The sequence below is a fragment of the Pelecanus crispus genome, chromosome 1, assembly GCF_030463565.1.
Source record: "Pelecanus crispus isolate bPelCri1 chromosome 1, bPelCri1.pri, whole genome shotgun sequence".
NCBI lineage: Eukaryota > Metazoa > Chordata > Aves > Pelecaniformes > Pelecanidae > Pelecanus > Pelecanus crispus.
Window position 1 is genome coordinate 73,606,825 of NC_134643.1, and position 24,161 is coordinate 73,630,985.

The following is a 24,161-nucleotide window of genomic DNA, read 5'->3' on the forward strand; positions in this document are numbered from 1 at the left end:
AAGAAAAAGGATTGTTCCCACAGCTCATCAAGACCACACAAATTAAAAATCCTGTTTCCATTACAGCTGCTCAAAGAGAGCATGTTAATCTTAATGGATGGAAGTGTATAATTCTGCACAGTGGCAAATATGTATGATACTTTCGTATCAAATACCACCTCTGAGGGCTAGAGAAGGTTTTTATAGGGTAATTTTTGTTGTTATAATTTTGGTTCCAAAAATACTTTTGACACAAATTAATGACTTGGTACCTGACTTACAGCTGCGTTTTCAAATCTGAGCTTTTGTTCTGAGTACTGTTGAATTGCATGCCATTATAAATGTAACATACTGCTTGCAATTAGACTGAGTAGCATAAAGGATTTGCAAAGGAAGTGGCTACAAGAAAATTGTCAATAGGCATCAGTGTAGCTCTCCCTCAATGACTACATGCTGAGCACCCACTCATTCTGGGCAGAATGGTGCTCCCAGTATTGAAAATGCATTAGGTCTGCATGGTAGTTTTGTCACCTTTCCAGGTTAAATTAGCAACTGGATACTTCAAGGGCAAAGCCAATTGTTTTCTGTATTAAAAAGCTGAATGACTATCAGCAAATGATGTGTAAAAGCAGATAATACAGATAAATGAGACTGGCCTAAAAATACCCTATTTTTAATAGACAAGCAAATGGAGATTTTCTAGTCTGAGTTCAGTCAAAGATGATGCCTTAATATAGCTCCCCCTATTAATAATAAAGGGAAATTGAGACAGTAAATGGCTGTTAATTTGTAATTGCTCTCTGCTGAAAGAAACAGAACAGGAGGATCTCTGATTCCCACCACCTTGTTTTCAGTTATTCCCGTGCATGTGACAGTATCACGATTTGTGAACATGCTGGAAATGTCTAGCTTTTCTGATGTGACCGACAAGACACTTATGTTTTGTAGGGAATAACTTTGCTAACCTTTAGAAGTGTGCTGCATATCAAATACATGCATTAAAAAAAAAAAAAAAAAAAAGATAAGAGATTATGGTGTGCATTAATAAACCAAACTGGGATGTGCAACTTGAGCTGAAATTTGAAGAACAACCTGAATTATCAGCTAAGTCTGTACTCAGATTATCAAACACCTCAAGCTTCATAATTTTGGTTGAATGTTTTCTTTCTCTGTATCTTAAAAACATTATCCTAAATTTCTAACACCCATAAATAAGTGTAAAGAATGAAAAATTGGTAGATGCTCTACAGTATATATGAAATTGAACATCCAGAATTAAAATCAGGAATCTGATTTCCATCTCTTACACTGGCAAACTACACATCAGAATTATCCCTACTTTTTCAGAAAAAAACCCAAAAAGTCTATATTAATGGAAGCTTTCCATTTAAGAACCATCTCATTAAAAACGAGGAAAGGAGGAAGAAAGGAAAGAACTACTTCAGCTTTGAATTCATGCAGTTCTAATAAAATTGAAATACAGTGAATGAAATTCTCCCAGGAAAGTCAGTGACAAAGCTCCCAGTGATTTTTGTGGGCTGAGTTTATCACCAACATGCTTAAGTAATATATTATATACAGTGAACATCCTCAAAGAATTATCCCCTCTTTCTCTCATATTTTGGATGCTTCCTGTACAAATCCAAGATAACATTTATTGACAGTTGTATCTGAGAATACATATTTTTAAAAGGACTTCTGTCTTGTCTTTTTTTTTCTTCTTTTTTTCTTTTTAATCAAGATTGACTTTCCAGAAACTAATTTGGAGTTCATTAAACCTGAACCTGAAGAAAGAAGAGGTGATCTTGAAGTGCCAACCGAAGACTGCCTGAAGCATATTACAAGACTTTCACAGACACATTCTCTCTTGCTGTAAGTTGTACCCAGCTAGCCCTGCTGATTCTTGGCCTGCTGTACTTATCCTGTCGACCACAATTAAATGTATCCAATTCTTTAAAAACAAAATTTTCCTCTGAAGGAGCCTAGCTTGATTGGTTTCAGAAGTAACACCTCTAAATGAGAGAACAGATCACAGCAAAACCTAAATAAGCACCTGGAGGTGGCAGTGTATTTTATCAGTTTAGAAAAGGATTGGTTTTCCCTTTCTGTTGCTATATCTTTTCATGTCTTTGAAGCAAGAAACTGATTTTTGATTCAAAACTTAACATTTTCAGGTGATGCAATAAGTCTACATCTGTATAAGCAAGAAAACCTTTGGATTCTTTGTAAATCATCCTCCTTTAGTAATAAGATACTCAGACTTCAGCTATAGTAGTTAAATGGCAAGTAATCATTAAAATAATCTGTGTCGAATTATAGGCAAGGAAAGAAGTATGGGAAGTTTAGCTTTCACAGAAGATGGATAAAGACAAAGTGAAACAAAACACTCTGTATACTGGGGCAGATTAGTATGCTCAGCTATATGTATGTTACACTATCAATTAGGATTATGTACTGTATAAAATAATTTTAGATGTAATCAGAGTGGAATTGGGAGCACAGGTGCTTACAGAGAGCCATTATACCAATCACAGTTAATTGTGTGAATTATCCTCCATCAAAGGCCAAAAGGTGCATTAGTTGTACAACAACTAAATAACTTAAAGCCAGTTCAGCCCTCTCAGTGTGATATGACATATCTGTTAAGAAGACTTTTCTGTGCTGATTTCTATGTTGTTTAGTTGGGTTTTTTTAAATCAATTTCTTTAAAAAAAGGAGACAAACTTGATGATGTATTTGGTGTTTACTTCAACTTTTAAAAAGACAGGATGACATATACATTTTTTTTTATTAACCATGGGATCTGTGATTTGGTGGTTCTTTTATTTTATTTTTAATTATGAATAGGAGGTCCGTATTTTATTACGAATAGCCACTGTGCCAGGGCACTGGCAAGTTGTCGCCAAAATTTTCACCTGCAAAAGGTGCTCCAGAAGTGATCTGGGGAACTTCAAGCCAATGCATCTGACCTCTATTCATGGTAAAATGGTGGGTTGTGTAAGAAGGAATAAGATCATTAAGCATTTAGCTAAGTACAGAGTAATTTGTCAGAAAAGATCCAGTGTGGCTTCTGTGAATAGAAATCCTGCCTCACCAACCTGTTGCTGTCCTAGAAGGTTGTCAGTGGGTGCATGGATACTGGGGCTTTGGTGGATGTTCAAAAAACTTTGTTGAGGTTCCACATAAGATTGTTAAAGAAATGAAGTTGCCATGGGTTTAGAAGTAAACAGGTTAAAGGCAATGGTTGGATGTTTAATGGTGGCTTTTCAGAATGGAAGAATCAGCAGTAGGGTCTTTCAGTGCTCAAGGTTGGGACCAGTTTTATTCAGTATCTTCATCCATGACACAGTGAAGGAAATGGGTGGGGAAATCTCCAGTTCTGCAGATGATACTAGGCTCTGCCAGATTGTCAAACACCATCCCATGGAGGGGAGATCCAGAAGGACCTTACAAAACTGGGCATAAACATGGCAGATGAGCTTCAGAGTAGATAAATTTAAGGGGATATATTTAAGGAAAAATTATCTAAGCATCTGTACATGACACTGAACTCAAAACTGGCAGTTACAATGCAGGAAATACATCTTGACATTACTGTTGATATTTCCCTGAACTCACGAGTACAATGTGCAGCAGCAGCCAGAAGTGCCAACAAAATATTGGGCATCATCAGGAAGGGTGTAGAGAAGAAGCCAGTGTGTGCCATTTCACTGCTGTCTAAAACCTTGACGTGCTGTATTCTGAGTATGCTGCATAGTTCTTGTCTGCACAACTCAGGAAGCACACAGTAGATCTGGAAAATGTACAGAGAAGGGCAACTAAAATGATTAAAGGGATTAAGCAGCTGCTTGACCAAGAGAAGCTAAAAAGGCTGGGACTCTTTAGTTTGGAGAGGAGAACACTAGAAGATGTGTGTGTATGTGTGATTAATTTTTATAAAATCATGATGGTGGTGGACAAGGTGAATGCATCATCAAATCCCACAATATTCAAACTAGGGACATTCAGTGAAACAAGTAGGAGACCAATTGTCAATAAACGGAAGAAAGTACTTCCTAAGACAGTCAGCAGTGAACTTTTAAAATCTGCTGTCAGAAAGCTGTGGAGGTAGACAACATCATCAGATTCGTGAAGACTATACACAAATTCATGGATAACAGGTTCATAAACAGATACTACAAAGACCAGGCAAGGGTAGACCCTGTAATATCCCTAATACAATAATTTTGGGTTCTGTGGGAATATGAAGGGAAGAGACCACTGAAAGTTGCCAGTCTGGAGTTAAGGCTTTGGTAAGTTCAGTAACAGATTCTTGGAGGAAAGTGAATGGTAGTCCTGTTTTTTTCCACCATTTGTTGTTTTCAGTTGTCCTGTCTTATGGGCAAAGCTGGTCTCCCAAATGAATCATCAGGGTGAAGGGTAGCATATTTGGGGTTTGAATGAAGAAATTCCATTTTTAAGTACTTTCTGATCAAGAGGAATCCATCATTCTGTGATTTTTCTTGTATGTGTATCAGAGACATTCTTTTTACCTTCCTTGTTCATGATAGAGTTTTATTAAAAAATTTGTAACAACATATTGGTATGCAAACACATTATTACCATGATACCTGAAGATCTCTTCCTTCCTTTTTTTTTTTTTTTGTTTGTTTGTCAAGAAGAAGAGACGAATCTAGGTAGCTCTTCAGTGACAATATGTCTGTATGATGATGCTTCAGCATTTGAGGCTTACAAGCCTCAAATATGATTTTGAAATAAATGGGTGTCTGTGGTTAGAAGACACAAGAAACCTTTCTCAGGCTGTCAGGATCCTTCTGTTCATTCTACTGAAAGCAGAGGGCATATGTGAATGGACAGAAAATGTTCTTAACCCTATGGTAGAAAAAGAAGAAACAGCGGTTAAAACCAGCCAACTGCATAGTTGTCCTTGTTATAGGCTGTTGAATCCAGTAGTGTTATGAATGCAAGGCTGATGTGGCTCCATGTTCCCAGGTTCAGCCATTAGAGAGGTGGACCATATATTCCTGATAGGAATATCGACAAACCAACCCAGGCAGAAAGCAGTACCTTACCAGCACACACAAACACGTAGCACTGCCACAAAATGGACAAAACAGACAGTCTGATTCTGTTTCTCCTCTCTGCCTGATCAGGATCAAAGTCCACGGGTGGAATACATATACATACATACATGTATTTTTATATATAGTATCAAAATATTAATTGCTTCAGTAGTTGGGCTCAGACAGTCAATCCTGTAGCTGGCCCCAGATCTCCCTGCTCTCCCCAGCTGCTGACACCCAGACATGTGAGCCCCCAGGGTTCACAACCACACTCCGGTTGCTTGGACCTCTCTTCCTGTTACACAGACGTGGGTTTCCCCAGTAGCTGGTCCAGACATATGGTCTTCCTAGTAGCTGACTCTTGGACCCCTGTCTCTCCGGCAGCTGGCTCAGATCACTGGTCTCCACAGCCAGCATCTCTTGGATGTTGATTAGTGAGGGGATCAATGGGACTGAATGAAATGAACTTCACCATATGGTTCTTGTGCTCCTCACAGCCATACACTGTGTGCTGCTGTGTGATCTTTGGCATCATCACCAAACCAGGCAAGAGAGGGGGGAGCAAGAGAATTCATTAGTTACTGCCAGCCACTTTGGCTGACTTCTGAAAACAGTTCAGATGTCAGCCTTTGATTTCTTTTAGGATTACTGTGTTTGAAATACAAACCTGAGAAAACCAGCCATCTGAGATAATAGCTGCTCTTCGAATGTGATACAGCCTGCTTGTGCACAGTGACTCCCAGCATTAGGATCAGAGATGGGTTTGAAGCCAGGAAGATGACAGTCTTGTTTGTCCTATGTTTCTTTCCTTTATTCATCATTCCCCTCCTACCTTACGTTTTCCTCTCTTTCAGCTCCCCTTCTTCTTTTGCTTTTCCTTTTTGTCACTTACCTGGTAAGACTCTAGTTTGCCTACCAGTCGTCATGAGAGTGCTATTGCTGTGAATTGTGATTAGAAAGGCTACTTCCAGTTACATGAATAGTGGAACAGGTCTAAAAAAGTGTGGTGATGCTGCACACTTTGCTAGTCTGTCCACAGGAGAGAAACTTGCAAGTGAGAATCGGTGCTGGGGGACAGAAATTTGCTTTTGTTAGATTTGCTGCTCTTCCTTCTTTTTGCCTTTTGTCTTGTTCTGCTTTAGTGCTGGACAAGAACAACAAAAACGTCTCAGAAGCATTTAGACTCATTTTTGCCATTTGCCCCATGAAAAAGTAATAATTAAGACCAGCTAACAAAGCTTTCACAGAAGCTGTTTCCTTTATTTAGCTAAAGGGATTAATGAAAACTTTCAAAGTGAAAACTACTGAATTATTTAGGGTTTAAGTTATTTTATTTTTTTTGTGTTGAGTAGAAGGCTATATATTTTAATATAGCTGTTATACGGAGAGGAATTTAGATACAACTCTACCTCAAAACACAGAAACTGCATTTTTATCAATAAAGAGGGTTTATTAGCATTTTATTCCTGTTGAGCCAAAGAGATGTCCTTATTAGCATAACAATCTTCAGATGCTGTATGTATGCAAAATACTTTTACCATCCAGCTTAAATGTCCTATTACATGTATATGTAAACTTTTGTTAAAACTAAGAAACTTAAAATGAAAGCCCCAAAAAAACCCACCCCACCTAACCTTTAATCTCTGATCTTTAAAACATGGAAAGAGAAAATGGCATTGCCTCTGGAGTGAAGTCAGAGGGAGAAATCTGTTATTTAGAAAACCTGATACAAGGACTGATTTCTTATCTCCCTTTGTAAGCTCAGTAGAGGCTTTAGCTGCTTTAATCTGAACAACAGATTGTCTAGTTTGGAGGATGCTGTCTGAAAGCTTAAATCCCTGTTTAAAGTCAACATATGAAAGGGGTCCTTTGGCTGAACTGTCCTGCAGAATACCATCCGAATGCATAAGAAAACCAGACAGGCAATAAAGTCTTAGACCTACTTTAATCTCCTCTTCTGTGTGTGACTTCTTCACACAAACACAGAGACACCTATCTATTATCACAATAAACATGCTGTGAATTCTGAAGTTGTTTCTTGAAATGGTTACCAAAATGATACTTTTCTTGAAATTATTACTAAAAGTCATGATGGAATTTGTATCATAGTTAGGTTCATCGTCTACGTACATTTATGAGCTTACTCTCCTAAGGGAAAGAAATAAACATTCAGTCTTGTGACAGTAAAAAACACACCCAACTTTGTAACGCCACTCTCTGTTCCTAAATGCTTGGCAATTCAAAATTGCAAAGAAGAAAACTTCTCCAGTGCATATAGAGCCAAAGGAACTCATTGCTATGAGTTGTGAAAGCCACAATCTTGACAGTTAGAGCAGGGCTAAGATAGTTTTTTGGCAAAGAATGTGCCAAAACATAGCAAATAGAAGGAAAATAGCCTTGGAAGGAATGTAAACACTTGGATTTTGAGCCCTGCTTACACATCTGGATAACAAAATGCTTGATTGGAAATGAGCTATTTACTTACAGCCTTCTAACAGAGTTTCTCACACCTTGCTCTGAAATGTCTAGGTCCATTTAAAGTCACAGTTATGTTATCGAATAGATGGATCACCAATCTGGTCAAGTATGACCAAGAAAACCAATGTTCCTCTTGGTTTCAGTAATGATTTGTGTGAACTGGAGATCATTTTGTACTCTCAAAGCTTGCTTTTGAAGACTCGGATATCAAATTAAGGACATAATCTGAGCTTGTCTCTCATGGGGAATTTCTTTTTCTGTTTTCGGATGGTATCAAAACCTAGGATTTAATATGCATGACACAAAGACATCTGAATTGTTGACAAATCAGAGGATATATAGCAAAAATTATTCTTAGGCATTTCTCACTGTGGTGAAATATGGTGTGATGGCTGACTGTTTTATGAATTTGTCATTTAGATATCTAATATCTCTATGAGGAATTTGGTATTGCATCCTTTTTTTGTGAGTAAAGCAAAGCACAGTATGTTAGTCCTTGTGAACAGACACAGAAGTTGGTGGGAGTTTTCCTTCCCTTTTCCAAACTCATACTGGTGCTCGTGATAATCACACTCTGTGTGTGTGTGCGCACATACACGTGCTTATGTTCTTGTGTATGTGCATGGATGTGCCTAAACCCTGTGTTAAATGCAAGTACACTAAAAATAGACACACCTGCATTAAACAGTCAAAGCAAGGGCAGGAATGAAAGTTATGGCTAGTAGTGTTGTGTGCCTAGTTGTTACAGTAGTTAGTTAGAGATGTGTAGCAGATGGATGTAACAGTAATTTATCCGGTGATAACTGCACTTTCTTTGTCTCTGTCAGAAAATGCCAGTAAAAAAACCCAAGGAAACACCACCAACAACAGAGACAATGGGGAAGAAAAATGAGAGTGCTTTGGAAGTGAAATAACCATACATGTGTGTCTTTTGACACTTCATTTTTATATGACCCAAGGCTGACAGATCCAGAGTATAAGCTTCACTTTTCTTATAAAAGCTGGTCTGCAGAAAATGATATCCTGCCCCAAGGAAAACACATACTTAGCCGAAAAGCAGTGTACTGTATGACTTGGCCCCTCTGTACAATAAAGTTTGTTGCTACACAAAGCTCCAGGTGGTTTTAATTTCAAACTGAATTTCTAATCTTCTCTTCCAGACTCTCAGAGCAACAGAGAAGAATCTTATGGTTTTATCGTTACTACTGCAATAATCAAAATTGCTCCCTTCCTCTGGTACTGGGCAGTGCACCCAGTTGGGATCGAGTGACTATATCAGAAATGTATGCCGTGTTGAGGAGATGGCGATTTTCTAACCCTCTGGAGGCACTTGGGCTTCTGACTTTCAGGTAAGGGAAAATTAACCAAGTAGGAAAATAACAATAAACAGAATGATCACGTGCTGATTAATTCAGCATTTCAATTTGCTCAGTGCAGTATCATGCTTTGGTTCACTGACTGTGCTTTCAGTTCTATCCCTATGTCAAAGTGAAGATACAGTTGCAGCTCTTGTGATGACCTTGAGTTGAACGTGCCAGCCCTGCCTTTGTGGCTGAGAAGGTTTTCTGTTTCTCAGGATGATGAAAAGAGTCTTTCATTCTCTATAGCAGATTCAGTCAGTTTCTGGGAACAGGTGATCAGTCAAATACTTAGCACTTAACATAGCACTCCCTATCTTCAAACTACTGTACAGACATGAAGTGCCTAATGGGAGATAAGGACTGAAATATGCTTCCAGATTATGATACCATGTAAATATGTACAGTCCCATCTGTAGCCCATCTTTCTGAAGTAGATAGGATGAAACTTTAAAGTCAGTTCCCCACACTTGGAATAAATTCTGCTGTGATGCTTTATGTTCCACCCGCACTTCTTACACTGAGAGCTGGTTCGTTGTTGGAAGGCTTTCTTGATGTTGGAGATAGTCTTACCTGTGATGTAACAGCAGATGTCAGGGGACAGAATCTGTGTCAGCAGTTACATTTCCTCCAAAAGCTTGGGAGGTATTTTGTGTTAAGTGATCTACCTGTGAAAACATTAAACATACAGATGAAATGGTTGAGCCAGTTTGGTTTATCAAGCCCTTGCTTGTCTGGCTAAGCACAAGCTGCACCAGCTTTGCAATCTCAGTTCCATGTTGTACCTTTAGAAAAAAATGCCTCACCTAAAGCTTTATTTGAGAAAAGATTGTAAACAGTCACCTCCACATTTTAAAAAAATATTTATTTAATAACATAAAACTGACTATCAACTGTTATTTCCCTCTGGATGTGATTTCCTAAGAATACCTGTGTCCCAGGTTTATATCTGAACTATTAGCAGTTTCACATGTTTTCATACATATCTTTTTTACATTTAGTGGGAATGATGGAAGCAAAGATCCTGAAAAATCAGGTTCTAGGGCATATTATTGTTATCTTATTTGCCATTATTAAATTATTAGAATCCATTTATAATTTATAAAAGAACCATGTAGAAAGGAATATATAGGCAGTGTGTTGTCTTCCACACCCCAGAGTAGCAAGAGATTTTGAGATGGATTGTCAGAGCATGCCATGCTTTCAGATCCGACCTTTTGTCAAATTTTGTTTATGTGTATGGGTGGCATTTCTGCAAATGAAGAAGAGCTTGATTGTCCTTTGAAGATGCAGCTCTGCATCAGGGTGTGGTGCAGAATATCAGTCCTGTCAGGTGCTTCACAGGATATTTAATATGACTCAGTCTGTCACAGAGCTTCTCAGTGTGTAGTGGATGCAGTGTACACACTGTTCATTTTGGCTACCACAAAGATTGCTGGCATGACAAGACGGGAGGATGTCATCACTTTGTCTCTCCTGATGCCACTGTCGGGAGTGGCTGGCACCTGCAGTGGTGCCAAAAGAACAAGTACTTCTGATCATGATCTTAGCTGGTTTGTCCCTTTAGTTTCTTTCTCACAAAAGATAATATCAATCTGGGACTTTTCTTCATGCTAACACTACAGAAAGAAGTTCTGGATCACAATACAAATCCTCTATAAAAAAAAAAAAATCTGTCCTTCACATATCCACAATATTTTGTAGGTGCATGAACAACTGGGAAGCTAACCTTCAGAAACAGAGGGATTACATTTCCTCAAAGATGTCTAGTTTCAGAGATAATTTAACTGCTGAGAGACATGTATATGCAAATTGAGAGAGTGGGTTGAAGGAGAGGAGTACTTTCCATATAAATGGATTTCTGAAGTTTCTTCTCTTCGTTCTCTTTTTCTCAGATTTCAATCATTTTGAAAAGTAAAGTAGCACTGGATAGGGTCTGCCTTTCCTTCACCATTACCTTCAGTAATTTTGGATTGTAGGCTCCATAACTGAGCTCTTTTTGAAGGTTCGTTCAACTCTATCCTGTATTATGTTTGGCGCTGACAATTCATCAACTCAGTTCTTCACTTCTGTCATCCACAAAACAGCTCTCTGATTTCTTGTGATTACTGAGACAGAGCTTAAAGATCCATGTTTATATAAAACATGAGCAGAATATAAAAGAAATGCTCTTTATATATTCAAGTCTATTTTAAGGACTTGTGTTACCATCACTATTAAATCATAGGTAAGTAAAATACATTTGAGCTGATCTTTGTCTACATGTATTGTTAACATAATGCAAGAATGCAGAGCAGCTGCACTAAATCAGACCAGAAATCAGTCTAGTGAATCCTGTCTCCAATGGTGACCAACAACAGATAGAGCTAGGGAAGACAATGAGAATGGCCAAACATAATGACACTGTGCTACTTTCCCAGCTTCCAGTAATCTGCAGCTCAGAGACTTCCTGAGACTGAATTTTTTAGTTTGAGCCCTGCATTTTTCTTCTGTGATTTTTTTTTTTTCCCCCCCACATAAAAATTGATTCCACATAAACATTCAGCTTTCAGAACATCCTGTACCAAGGAGATCCACAGTTCAGGTCTATGTTGTATCATTTCTACGTACCACAATTTACCACGTTGTTAGCAACACTGTAAAAGAGACCAAGAGTTTCCAGTCACTCCAAATTTTGGATGCTTCCTTTGCTGGAACTTTAGTTTGCAGTGTCTTAGAGAGAATCTGAATTCCTCCTGCAGGCATATGCTTACTCTTTATACAGTTTAGAAAGGCAACTCAAAATCTCTAGTCACTGCTGCAAGCCTTGGGCTGGGGATGCTGAATTATCCTCCTTCTCAGAAGGAAGCAACAGCATCTGTCCTGATGATTAAGCTCAAGCCCACATTTGCAAATACAAAGAAACAAAAATCATTGGAGGCACTACCTCATTGCCTGGGTTAGAAGACATCACAGAGCTTAGAGAGAGAGGTATCATGGCCCATCAGATCAAGCCCCATTATCATGCATCTGAGTTAGAACGCTCTTTGCAACTTTCTGAAACTTCCAAGTTGTTTTGTTCACTACACAGTTAAATGTACAATTTAATAGATGTTTCTTGTTCTTTGAGCATGTCTCTCCAGCTTATGCTCTTCCACTTTGCAGGCACATCTCAAGGCAGCCAAATGATAATATACTCATTTATGCAGTGGAAAGGAAGAGCTTTCATAAATTGGAAACACAATCATGCTACATTTCACAGATAAATTCAGTAGCAACCTTGCATCCAGTCCTTGCAGCAAGTGCATTGATTCTTACAGCCCCAGAAGCCAACGCTTAAAAAACCAATTTAAAAAACAATAAATGCTTCTTTAATCAATAAAGACGGGATGGAGAGGATGGCAGGGGGAAGTGCAGAATAAGATTTTACACTCTCAGTTTTACCTCTAATTTCAGGGAAGGGTGATTATAAGCCATTGCTAATTTTCCCTAAGGCAGAAGGTATAGATCTGGTCCCTCCTACTCAGCACTGCTTATTGGTGCCCTGTGCATTTTACCATTGACTTCACTTATTGAGTTTGGTAAAAAGCCAAGCTTTAGCGGAGTTAGAGCTTTCTATAACTGTATCTACTTTGCATGGCACACTAGCCAGGGGAATGACACCAGTACACTTGTTTATTCAGAGGATTTTCTTGATGACAGAAAGAAACCAAAGCAGTGTTAGAAATGCCATCATTTATGATGTATTGCTAACATGCCAATGTTTTCTGTATGCATAGAACAACCGCACTTACAAATTTTTGTCGGGTTATTTTGCTATTCAAATTACTGAAAATGAAAGTCAAAATATATTCATTAACCTAAGTAGCAGAATGTTTGCTCCAACCTTGGTTTTCTGGCACATCTAGAGTACCCTTGCAGATCTGTGAGGTATTGTGGCTAGGAATAAGGAAATCAAGGTAGAATCAGGAAACAGCCACCAAAGAAGGTATGTTATTTTCCAGTATTGTGCATGGCTGCAACCATTCTGAAGAGAGAACTTTTCTCAGTAGACAGTAGAGCTGAAGGCGTAACATCACTGGTAGGCTTAACAATTTTTCCTAGAAAACTTTCTGCTAAATTCTAGCTCTGTCAGGGCAAGTGCACAGAAAAGGACATTCCTTTAAGGGAATGTGCCCATTCAGATTATTTTGAAATCAGACATTAAGGTGTCAGAGGGGTTTTATGCTACCTTACTTAATCCCCTGTACGGAGCAGGCAGAGTAGGGGAAGATGTGACTCCTACCTCTCCTTGACCAGAGAAGATGCCCTTTTGGTTTATAGCATCCTTCAGCCTTTGACTCTCTCAGTATTACTTTTGATTTTCATGTTACGTAGCAGAGTAGTTTCAGAGTTTCTGAGTTTCAGAGGTTAGGATATATACCAATATATGCGAAAGTCACTTTCTAACCAGTAACTATAAGAAAATGCGATAGCTTAAAGCCAGAGTTTGTTTCTACACCTTTGACAGCCAAATTGATTTTAGAAGTGTTAAATCAGATTGTCATTGTTTTAATAAAAGCAGAATGTGAACTGTTCCCTGAGAGTCCACAGCAGAATGTCCAACAGAGTATTTATCAAACAGATACAGCTAGAGCATATCTTGCCTGTTTGCATCTTACTTGGTTTAAAAGGCTGTAGCTGTATATCAATGTGGAGAGCAAACATGGGCTTATGCAAAGAAATAAGATAAGAACAAAGCAACAGTCTACAATTAATTTGATATTTTGATGTACAGAACGCACTACTGATAAAGCTTTAAAACTGCTTTGTAGTAATGTACATGAAATTTAGTGATAATTTATGTGGAGATGTATGCATTGTTAGAAATAAACAACTCTTCATTTTAAGAATCATAATGTGATTAATTCCTTTTTTTTCCACTGCTTTTAACCATTTTTAGCATTCTTGGCAATAAATATGAAGGTACTAAAACAGACAGCTGTAGTAAGAAAGCTATGTAGGATATGGCATGCTTTCTATACATAAGTGTGCAATTTAATCAGGAGGCTAAACCTGTAAATAATCAAGTTTTCCATGTTTTGTTCTTTTGTTTTAATGTGACAGAGAGCAAAGTTTGTCTCTGGGGTGGGAAGAATCTTATAGATCATACAGGTTTCAAATGGAAAACTGTTCTTCGTTAATTTCTTCCTATCTTGTTCTCTCCTAGGATATGGTTCACCATATGGTCTCCATGACATCTTAAACTTATTACCAGTTTAGTCAGAATTTCTTGTAGAAAATCTATGTAAGCATTACTTAAAGTATATTTTCTGTGAGTAAATTCTACAGATCCATTTGCTAATCAATCAGACAATGCAATATCTAGTGCATGTGACCATGAGCTTTGCAGTCGGGGGTGGGGGGGGATGGGAGGGGTTCACATGTCTTATCACAGTAGGGAGTAACTATATTACTCTTTTTCAACTGAAAATTTTGACAATCTAGTGTCCTTTTTACTGACAGCATTTGTTATCTTTCTGTACTTTCTTATAGTCCTTGCCATTTTCCAATCTTCATATTCTCACATAGTGTTTTCTTTAGAAGCCCTGAGAGGAATGAAGAAAATCGCCAACAGAAAGCAAATAGCCCTGCTAATTTTATCTGTGTGCTAAAACTAAAGGAACTCCTTAATTATTATTCTTTAAGTTTCTTATCTCTTCCTGTCTAATTACTTTCAAAGTACTTAAACTGCCACCCAAAACTTACGTGTCTATTCTTTTAAATAGCTTTTCCATACTTTCTCTCCTGGCCCAGTTGCACCTGTCAGTGACATGATATCCTTTACTACTTAGAGGGTTTTTTTGTTTTGAATTGGTACCTTCATTCCAATAGGTTTTGGTTGCTAGCTCAGCCTTCCTTGTTTCTACCAGGCTTAATAACATACATTTCATGGGACCAGAGTCTTTCTTTTTTGAAAATGCAACAGAACTTAAAACGTGAAGGGAATTGCAGAGATTTGTGACATGTTTTAAGCCTCTAACGTAAAAGATGGCTCATGAAAGGGCATTCTGTTCTCCACAGAGATCCTCACATGCTGCAAAATGTAGTGAACTGTACAGTTCCATTTGCCTGACAAATATCTTCCAGCACAGGGTTATTTGACACAGTGCAATAAAATTAGGATAATAAAACTGTTAAAAGTGAAATGCACATCTATTTCTCATTTACAATCAAGTCACCACTGGCAAATACTAAAATCTCAAGAGAATTTCACAAATCCACAGGATGCATCAGCAGCGCTTAGTTTTCTGTTTGAATCTGGTGTAGCTGAAAGGTACAGCTAGACAAATAGCTCCCTACTGGCTATCTATATGAAAAGAATCAAAGACTGTAAGTTGTTCTTACTTCTAAAGCAAATTGTAATCTATGCTCATCCAGCTCAAAATTAAACTTTCACAAAAAACATCTTAAAGTCTCAAGGGAGACCTAACAAATCTACAACTGCTTAGACCAAAGTTATAAAATGGGTGGCTGTCAATCACTGGCATCATGCAGGGAAGGAAGAACAAAACAGCAAAAGGGGTGCTGAGGTTAAATATCAAAGGAAACCTATTTCATAACTTAAGGGGAATCCAGGTTGCAAAATGAGCTGTGAAGGGGAAATTTGAAGTCCTGCATAGTGTGACCTATTGCTAAGGACTGGACTCAACAACTGTCATTTATGTATTGTTTATTTTTCAGTAGTGTCTCTGAGTATGTAAACCTGGAACAAACTTATAAGAAGTCACAGTCTCTGTTGTGGAGTACTCATTACCTGAATAGAAGACAAATAAAATCAGCCAAAAGCAAGCTACAATATGTTACAATGCAGTCAGGCAAATGAATGAGGAACACCATAGTTCTATTCACTTAATTATGTATTGACCAATAGGTTGTTTGTTGAGGAAAAAAAGTACAACTAGAAGTAATTGGAAACCTGGATGAAAATTACCATTTTGAAACTGTGCAAAGAAAGAATCATACAAGCATTGTTAAAGGTTTTTGTTTTAAGTTGCTTTTTTCCTAGCTAAATTCTCAGAGATTTTGGTGACAACCATAAAACAGCTAGGGAAGAGGAGTGCCTGAATCTCCTGCTTCTCTGAAGCCATTATCAGAGGCTACAAGTCAGGAACCTGATAATCTATGGTTCAAAACCTTTGCAAAATTGATCTGATATAGATGAGCTGTGACACAGATAAACTCCTGTTTCTTAGGAGAGTACCCTTAAAGACTGGAATATTGAATTCGTTGTGATACAGTTGTCTCACTTCTCTGCTTCCAGAATTTTCAGTATGTGTAAATAATTACATATTCCTTGTAGCAAGCCCTGGAAATCAGTTGTCCCCACATATCCAAACTATGAAGCTGTTTTTCTTAGGCCTGAAGTCATTTCTCTTGCATTGTGTCACAGAGCCAAAAAAGATCAATTAATTGTGTCCTCTAATCAAAACTAATTTATGGATTACTGAAATCAGATTTGATGCAACAGTCAAAAGTTTGCAAGATTATTCACTGGAAAAAAACCCTCTAGCCCTAATTAATACGAGACTACAAGATGGCATAGTTTCCAGCCATGTGAAGGGTAGAATTTTTTTACTCAGATCTGCTTCTAGACCTTACCCCATTATTGGCTTTTAGCAAATAAACTGATGTATGTAAGCGTGAATAGCTTAAGCACCATGTAATACTAGCTGAGTTTGTAAGTATTTGCTGTAGTTCTAGTGTTTCTGAGGATGTTAAATGTTTGCTCAAATACAGATGTAAGGGGTAAAACAAATACAATTAAATATTTTTCTGTTGTACCTGTGGCCCTGAACAACATTGAAATTCAAGAGAGCAATGGCTAGTACATCTGGGGCTTAACAAATTGTCAGGTAGTTAAGAGAACGTGTTAACTGCCCATTCTTTCAAAAAGATTCAACTCAGCCTCAAGCTGACCTCGAGATTTACAAGCTAAAGGAAACAGTTTAGTAACCAGGACCAACAAATTACCAAAATCTCATTTAAGAAGAGTGACAAGAGCCATGTTTCCTGAAACAAACTAACATGTAGATTTTTCACCACAGTGCCTATGCACTTGAGCTCATCATTATTCTAATCACATCTTCTATAGGTACTTTTGCTAATTTAGATATAGCCCCAGTTTTGACTTACAGTAAATTAATTCTAAACAAATTAAATGTCAGCTGTTGAATTTTCTGGAAAGGTTGGGATTAAAATAATTTTATCATTCTTTGTTTAGCTGGAAAAAATATAAGAGTTTCTCTCATCATAGCATTGCATATGTTCAAATGCTGGCTGCTAATAAGGACAAGCAGTAACTAAGTAATAACATCTTTCTGCTTGACTTGCCTATATAGAGCATATTTCAGTGTTCAGTAACCTGTTGAACTAGGTGAGAAGGGGAAGACTAATTTCCATGTTATCTGCACATGCTTGGCACACAGGCCTTTGGAGCAGTTGCGTGATTAGAAGATAGGATGATAGGAAAGGGATTTTTTTTTCTTTTTTTAATATGCAGTCCTCCTTCAAATATGTCTTGTTCTAAATAGCCATGTGAATATTAAAGTAACAACTTCATATTCCTAATAGGTTGCCTAGAATAAATAAATAAACAAATAATCCTTGCAAAATCAGCTAATTTAGGTCTATCATGATAATTTATTTATAATGTATTCTCTCTCTCCTCAAGGCCCTCTCATCATTATACAAATAATTATAAACTATATTAAAAACATCATCAAATATGTACCACTGCAGACAGACAAAATAATAAAATCAGACCTGAGCTGCATTGTTAAAAGTGCTACAGGTGGCAGCTGATTGCAGCACAGAAGCCAGGCCTTTCAAGTAGGTCCAACTGTTAGACTTTTTTTTTTTTCCAGAATGCCCACATTTTTATTTGATGACCTGTAGTTAATTCAGTGATCAAAGTGTACATATTGTTTTGCTTCAGCTTGTTTTATTGAACTTAAAAGCTCAAGTTTAGAGCTGGAGGTGCCATTATACTTCTGAGCACTTACCTTTACAATTTATTCTCTTTCTCTCTTGATAGCAGTGAGCAGTCATTGCTGCAAATGTGGTACTGTCTCCTCTGTTTCACTTCTGATTTATTTTTCTAGTGGGTATGTGGTTGGCAAAAGGTGCTGGATAGGAAGCTGGGAAAAGAGCAGTCTGGTTTTGTGTTGAGCTCATAAAGCAGTAATATTGGTGGCCCTGTGACACCTTCTGCCATACATGATGGTTCTGATTTCAAAGGATTTTCTCCAGGGCAGATTGATAGGATAATCTGTGTCCTTTACTCATCATTTTTATGTATGCCTAGACAGCCAAATCAGAGATTTTTCAAAAGAGCCTAATAGCTGTACCAGTTCAGAGAGGAGGAATTCTCTGCTTTTTATGGGGCAGGTACTTGACCTCAGAGAACTGGATCAAAGCCCAGCAGCTCTTTTGAACAGTATCTAATTGACCATGATGCTGTTTGAAGACATTTTTGACCCTTTGGCAGAGATGACCACCCTTGTGGCTCTGGTGACTGAAAGGTCTGTATGAACATTTCCAGTTTGCTTCAGGAGAAGACAGAAAAGAATCTCAGGATGGCAATGGACAAGCTTCAAGTACTGACAGATAGTTAAGGGTGACACCATGTAGCAGACATACACAGAAGAGCACATCTGTTCCTTTCCTTGTGCAAGCGGGACAGCAACAGAACAGCTAACTGTGCACCAATCTAGGCAACTTCTGTGTACATTAACTTCTCTGTATATCACGATTAATGTCATAAATGCAACACATGAAAAGGTGGAAACTATTTTTGTAATTTATTTTTTCAAAAGAAGTCCTTACATTATTTTTCAGCTTTCAAATATTAAAAGAAACACTATATACTTTTTGTCTTTTTCTCTGAAAAGAGGGAAAATGTTCTGTTAAGTCAGTTTTGATTAGTCAGGTTACACCAAAATTTCATTTTTTTCTTTTTTAAAGAAAAATGTTTTGACCAGCTGTATTATCCAGCCTTCTTTCCCTGTTTTATCATTATACACCATGTTTTCCTCTTTTATAATTTTTACAGTTAGAGCTCCATCACAAAATCTATATTAGGCTACAGCCACTCTGGTTTCAACCAGAATTTGTTGAGAATACAGCTTATGCTGAATACTCAAACATTTTCCCATCCAAAATGGCTGTTTCACTGGCTTTCTGGGGGAAGGTGTTGATTTTTTGTTAAATTTTCCTTTAGAAAAAATAAAAAGAAAACATGTTTTCCATTTGAAAATTACTTGTATTTAAAAAGTATTTTTTACTGTGTTATGATACAAACCAGAAGAGCTGACATGGGAATAAATAGTCTGAAATGAAGTCTTTTTGTGTGGGAAATTTCAAGCTTTTGTGGTGTTGCTCAGAACAAAACAAGTCTTCAAGTGACTGTTAAAAGTTCTCATGGCACGGAAATTTCCTATTTCAGGTAAGTAGGAGCAACAAGAGAAGATCCATAATTTGCTTCATATTTCAGTACTTATAAAGGAAATTACAACATATGGTAGTTCAAATTAAAAAAGGTATTTGAAGATCAGGGTTTCCCTGTATGACACTGTAACAGTCAATCCAATTAAATTATCTGCTATGTGTTTCTTGACTCGTTACAGTCAAGCAAATGAATTGATTTTTTTTCCTATTCCATTTTGAGAGAAAACCTGTTTTTCTAACATTTTGTATCAGTAAGAGCTCAGGAGAGTTGCAGTGGTTCAGTAGCTCTTAATGATATCTATTTGTTTTTCTCTAGTTTTCCAGATCAAGATATTCGCAGAACAGCAGTCCAACAAATAGAAAATCTGTCAAATGATGAATTGTTAGAATACCTCCCACAGCTGGTTCAGGTAAGGAAGAAATTGATAGCCAAAGAAGTCTTCTGTCCAGATCAATAACTTCATTAAATACTTTTGATTCTTTCAGTTTGATTGATACATTGTAAGAGGAATAAATAAGACGGGCTGGTCAGCTGATGCAGTGATTGAATTAACAACAGGGCTGAGCTATAGACCGTTTTCCACTCAAGAGAATGTAATTGTTTGGCATGCGGATTGAAGTTTTCTGTATACTACAAGAAGGTATCTTCAAGGAAAAAAGGAAAATAAAAAAATGCATCTGAGCAAGAGAAATTCTGCTATGACCACCAGACGAGGGGCTAGTGGTGGCAGGGCTTCATTGCAGTCAAGGAAGCAAATGGTGTTGCAATGAATCACAGTTTTCTTAATACCACATATATGGGGAAAATCATTGTCAGCACAGAGTAACCAGGGTAATTTGGGTGTAGAATTGTCTCTCTATAGATCTACATTGCATTTCACTGGAAATTAATGTTTTACAAGTTATGGGCCCACTGCTTCCAAAGCAGTTACTTTGTGGTTGAGTAGGTCCTGTGTTACAGTTAGGGAGGAACCAGCCATTTTGAAAGCTTTATCCCCTTACTTTGTAACACTGTGCACATGGGTTGCTTACAATTCCGCGTTTCAGAGTTCCTCAGGGGTTTTTTGTGTGTTTTTAAATATGTATTTATATAAATGCATGCACATATATACACATATCTAGACAGAGATATACATACACATGTATGAATATATTTATGTAATCCACCCCTGTGAAGCAGTGGAACCTACACAGCTTTACAGCATTCACACAGTAGGACACTTATGTGACCTTTCACCTTCCACAATTTCTGTTTCACAAATAAGTTTATTTTCCAAACCAGGTAATCAGATAAAAATTTAAATATAGCATTGATAGTTTTAAGTGGGGGAAGAAAAGCTGCATATTTATGTGTATGTTAACACAGCCAGAGTCAGGATATCTGCCTGTCTTACAGATGGTGGCAGACACTTGTGTCCTGAAGTCTCTTTGCTCATTGTATTGCTGGGGCATTCTCCAGATGTTGGATTGGTTTGTTCAAACTAAGCACTGATTCGTTTCTGATAAATTTTGTTGTAAAAGAAAGACAACAAAGCCAGCATACAAGTGATTCTTATTATTAATTTGTCTGTTAAGGTGCTCAAGTTTGAGTGGAGTCTTGAAAGCCCTCTAGTGAAACTCCTGCTGAATCGTTCTCTTCAGAGCATCCAAGTAGCACATCAACTTTACTGGTAAGATCATTTGCCATTACTACCACAGTTGCTTTCTGTTACAGTGAACTTTATCCATAATTCTATTGGTGACAAACTCTCTTTTTGTTTAAAATCAACAGAAAACCTGGCTTTTTTGCTCCTTCTTTTTTCTTCTTTCAGTACTGGGTATGGGTAAATTGTATAAAAGACCTACTTATCTCTGCCTTCATCCTGCCGCTGGTGGGAGGGAGTGGGGGAAGTTGTGTTCACTTAAGTAAGATACCATTTGTGTTTTTCTGCATTTTCTGGTTTGAGCTGAAAATATTTGTCTTCAAAATTTGCAAGCTCCAAGCAGCATTGGCTTATTTATAAAGGATCCTGCTTTTGTGATTTCTCAGACTTCTCCTGAAATTGTCAGACTTCTCATGTGTGTCAAAGTATATCTTTTACCCCTTTGCATATCAATCTGGCTTGTGAAGCAGAGTTTCCAATAGTTCCTTTTCATGATAATGGAGATGTACCAGTCCCAACAGTACCTGCCATTCACCACCTGTCTCTACAATATAAGGACCTCTGTAATTGTATTATTGCATGTGGTGATTATTCTGTTTGCTGTGCTGTTACTGCAAGGTTCTCTGAATAGGAATGTGGATTTCTGCTGTCTGAATAACTGCCCTGTGATCTGAAAATCAAACTGTAGCACTTTTTTTTTTATTCCCCCATGCTTAGTACTGATGAATGAACTGAGCTTTGATTTACAGTTCTGCTGGTTCAGACCCCTTAAAACAAAAGCTTGCTTGAAACATAATCATTTTGTTGATGAAGTGTGAGGTCGGAAAGAGCATAGATCATACTTTCATACCTGCATGATCTCTGGAAGAGTTAGTGGGGATAAAACAGAATTACGAATGTGTTTGTTTCACTGAAATGAGTAGGATAACAATAACATGCCTAATGAGCGTATATGTCAAATAAAGAGGAACCACATTTAGCGAGCCATTTTTCTGACAGTGCCTGGAATATGCCTGAGATGGTTTCCACTCTCTTATATTAAACTTAGTCATACTGGATATAAAATGTCCAGTCTAGAATTCTTAAATGTGCCCAGAGAGTTGGTAGTTTTCCTGTGCAATTAGAAATTATTTCTAGAGTTCAATAGACAGTGGGTACATCATCGGTTTGCCTGTGTTTTCTTTAACTCCTCTTTTCTTCTCAGAAGAAAAATGACTAAGTATCTGCAGTCTTCTTCCTCGTTACTTTGCAGCGTAGACCTGTGTAGATCCCCATTCTTTTTCCCAAATTTTTCTCAAGCTGTCTAATATTACAGTCTCGGGTAATACATAGCATATATTCCACCCTGAATAATAGATATCCTTATCTGGCACAGTACAATTTAATGTGGCAAAATACATTCATTTTATGTATAGCTTAATATATAGCATAACTGTACACATCCACATCAAGTAGAATCTTTCTCATTGTTGACTGTATCCTCTGCCTTTCAGCTGGTAGTAGCCCCGTTCATGTCATCCAACCATGGATTGTTTTTCAAGCACATTTTCTCCCTGTGTGCATTAGCAACTGGAGTTATCATCAGCTGAGTGTTTGTTAAATATTTTATCATCTTCTGCTTTGGTTGCAGATGGAACAGTTTACTAGTTTGCTAATTTACTAAACTTGTTTCTAATTATATATATCCTGGAGTTGCACATGATTGTGGACACTTCCCATAAATAATATTTCTAATTGTATAAATAGTGATTTGCTATTTATCCCTAATTAAAAAGTATCTTCTACCTGAAATGTGAACTTTAGTTTCCTAGAGGGACAGCTTGTGGTTAAATCTTAAAATGAACATGTGTTTGTATCTATGTATGTGTAAATATGTGTATATGTATAAAACATGTATATACGCACATACATTTCTAGAAATATTCAAAGAGATTTACCTTTGTTTTTTTCTTCTTTATAATATAAAATGTATTTTCTCTAATCGTTATTCTTCATTATTGTCTTTCATTATTGTCTTACCGAGTCACAAGACAGAAATGGATGTAATTTTGTCAGCATTAGGATCTTGGTGACATAACTGAAGAGTATGTTGCCAGCTAACAGTTAGCATCCCCTGACTTTCCTTGTAAACTTGGTGATTTTTAAGAGTTTGCTGCCAGGACACCCTTAGCCAAAACTGCAGATGATATCAGGAGAGAGAAACACTGTGATAGTGGATCAGGTCTGTGTATTTGAGTTCTTTTTCATGGAACAACCTGTCAATAAACTGCAACAGAAGACTTGTTTCTGAGAACAAATTTGCCTAATGGCGATGTCGTAGGATTGGCAAAACCTGAGTGGGGGAAACATGGGCAAATACAGCAGAGAGAAATAACAGTAGCCACCTCTGTGGTAGCCATCCTTGGAAGTATAGTGGTAAAACTATGTACACCTGATACAAACTGAGTGGTCATTAGGTTTAGGTGGGGAGATCGTTTCACATGATACATTTGCTGTCTGGCTGCTCTCAGTTTCAAAAATTGGTAAATTTTAAACAGTCTGACTAAACTTACATGTTTAATATATATGTTTAGCTCCACAAAGTAATTGTGCAAGCATCTAGTAGTCCCATTCAATTTAGTGGAAGGAGCTGGGGTACCTCTTTTATTTAAGCTCTTTTTTCAAATGTTTCAATTTAAACTAAGAACTTAAGTATGGCACACATCTCTTAAAATTTTCATTCTTGTATTCATCACGCTATACACTTTTTTTTCTTTGGTTACTGTGCTCCACGATGTTCTTCAGTAGTAAACTGTGTTATACCTAACATTTCAATTTATGTAATTATTTATATTCCTGTTCCAGTAATTTGAAAGGCAGTTTCCCAAGTCATAAATTCTGTTTACAAAATTTAACAGTAATTTTATATTTTTTATTAACAAAGCCTTAATTAATTAATAAAGGCTTTCCTTTACTTCACAAATGGAATTTCAGTCCTTATAAAAGTAATGGAAAACAGAGGTTTGCTTCCACCCATCTCTAAAAAGATTTAAAAAAAAAAGCTCAAGGATTTAATAATGTGGGGAATACGTGTGCATGTATGCTCACAGAACTTCTTTTAAGAAATGTGATTAGGTACCATTTTATTCTCAAGCGTTGCATTCTGTTTCATTACCAAATTATCAATCAAGAAG

The 24,161-nt window shown here is 37.3% G+C and overlaps 1 protein-coding gene across 2 annotated transcripts in view; it reads left to right on the forward strand.

Annotated features, from left to right (window-relative positions):
* The window catches only part of PIK3C2G (phosphatidylinositol-4-phosphate 3-kinase catalytic subunit type 2 gamma), a 205,328-nt gene that overhangs the window by 74,127 nt on the left and 107,040 nt on the right, over positions 1–24,161 (forward strand). For both annotated transcript variants that reach the window (XM_075721540.1, XM_075721547.1), the window contains 4 exons: positions 1,721–1,851; positions 8,681–8,869; positions 19,662–19,755; positions 20,921–21,015. In XM_075721540.1, the coding sequence (XP_075577655.1) occupies positions 1,721–1,851; positions 8,681–8,869; positions 19,662–19,755; positions 20,921–21,015 (509 nt within the window). The remainder of the gene's footprint in view (positions 1–1,720; positions 1,852–8,680; positions 8,870–19,661; positions 19,756–20,920; positions 21,016–24,161) is intronic.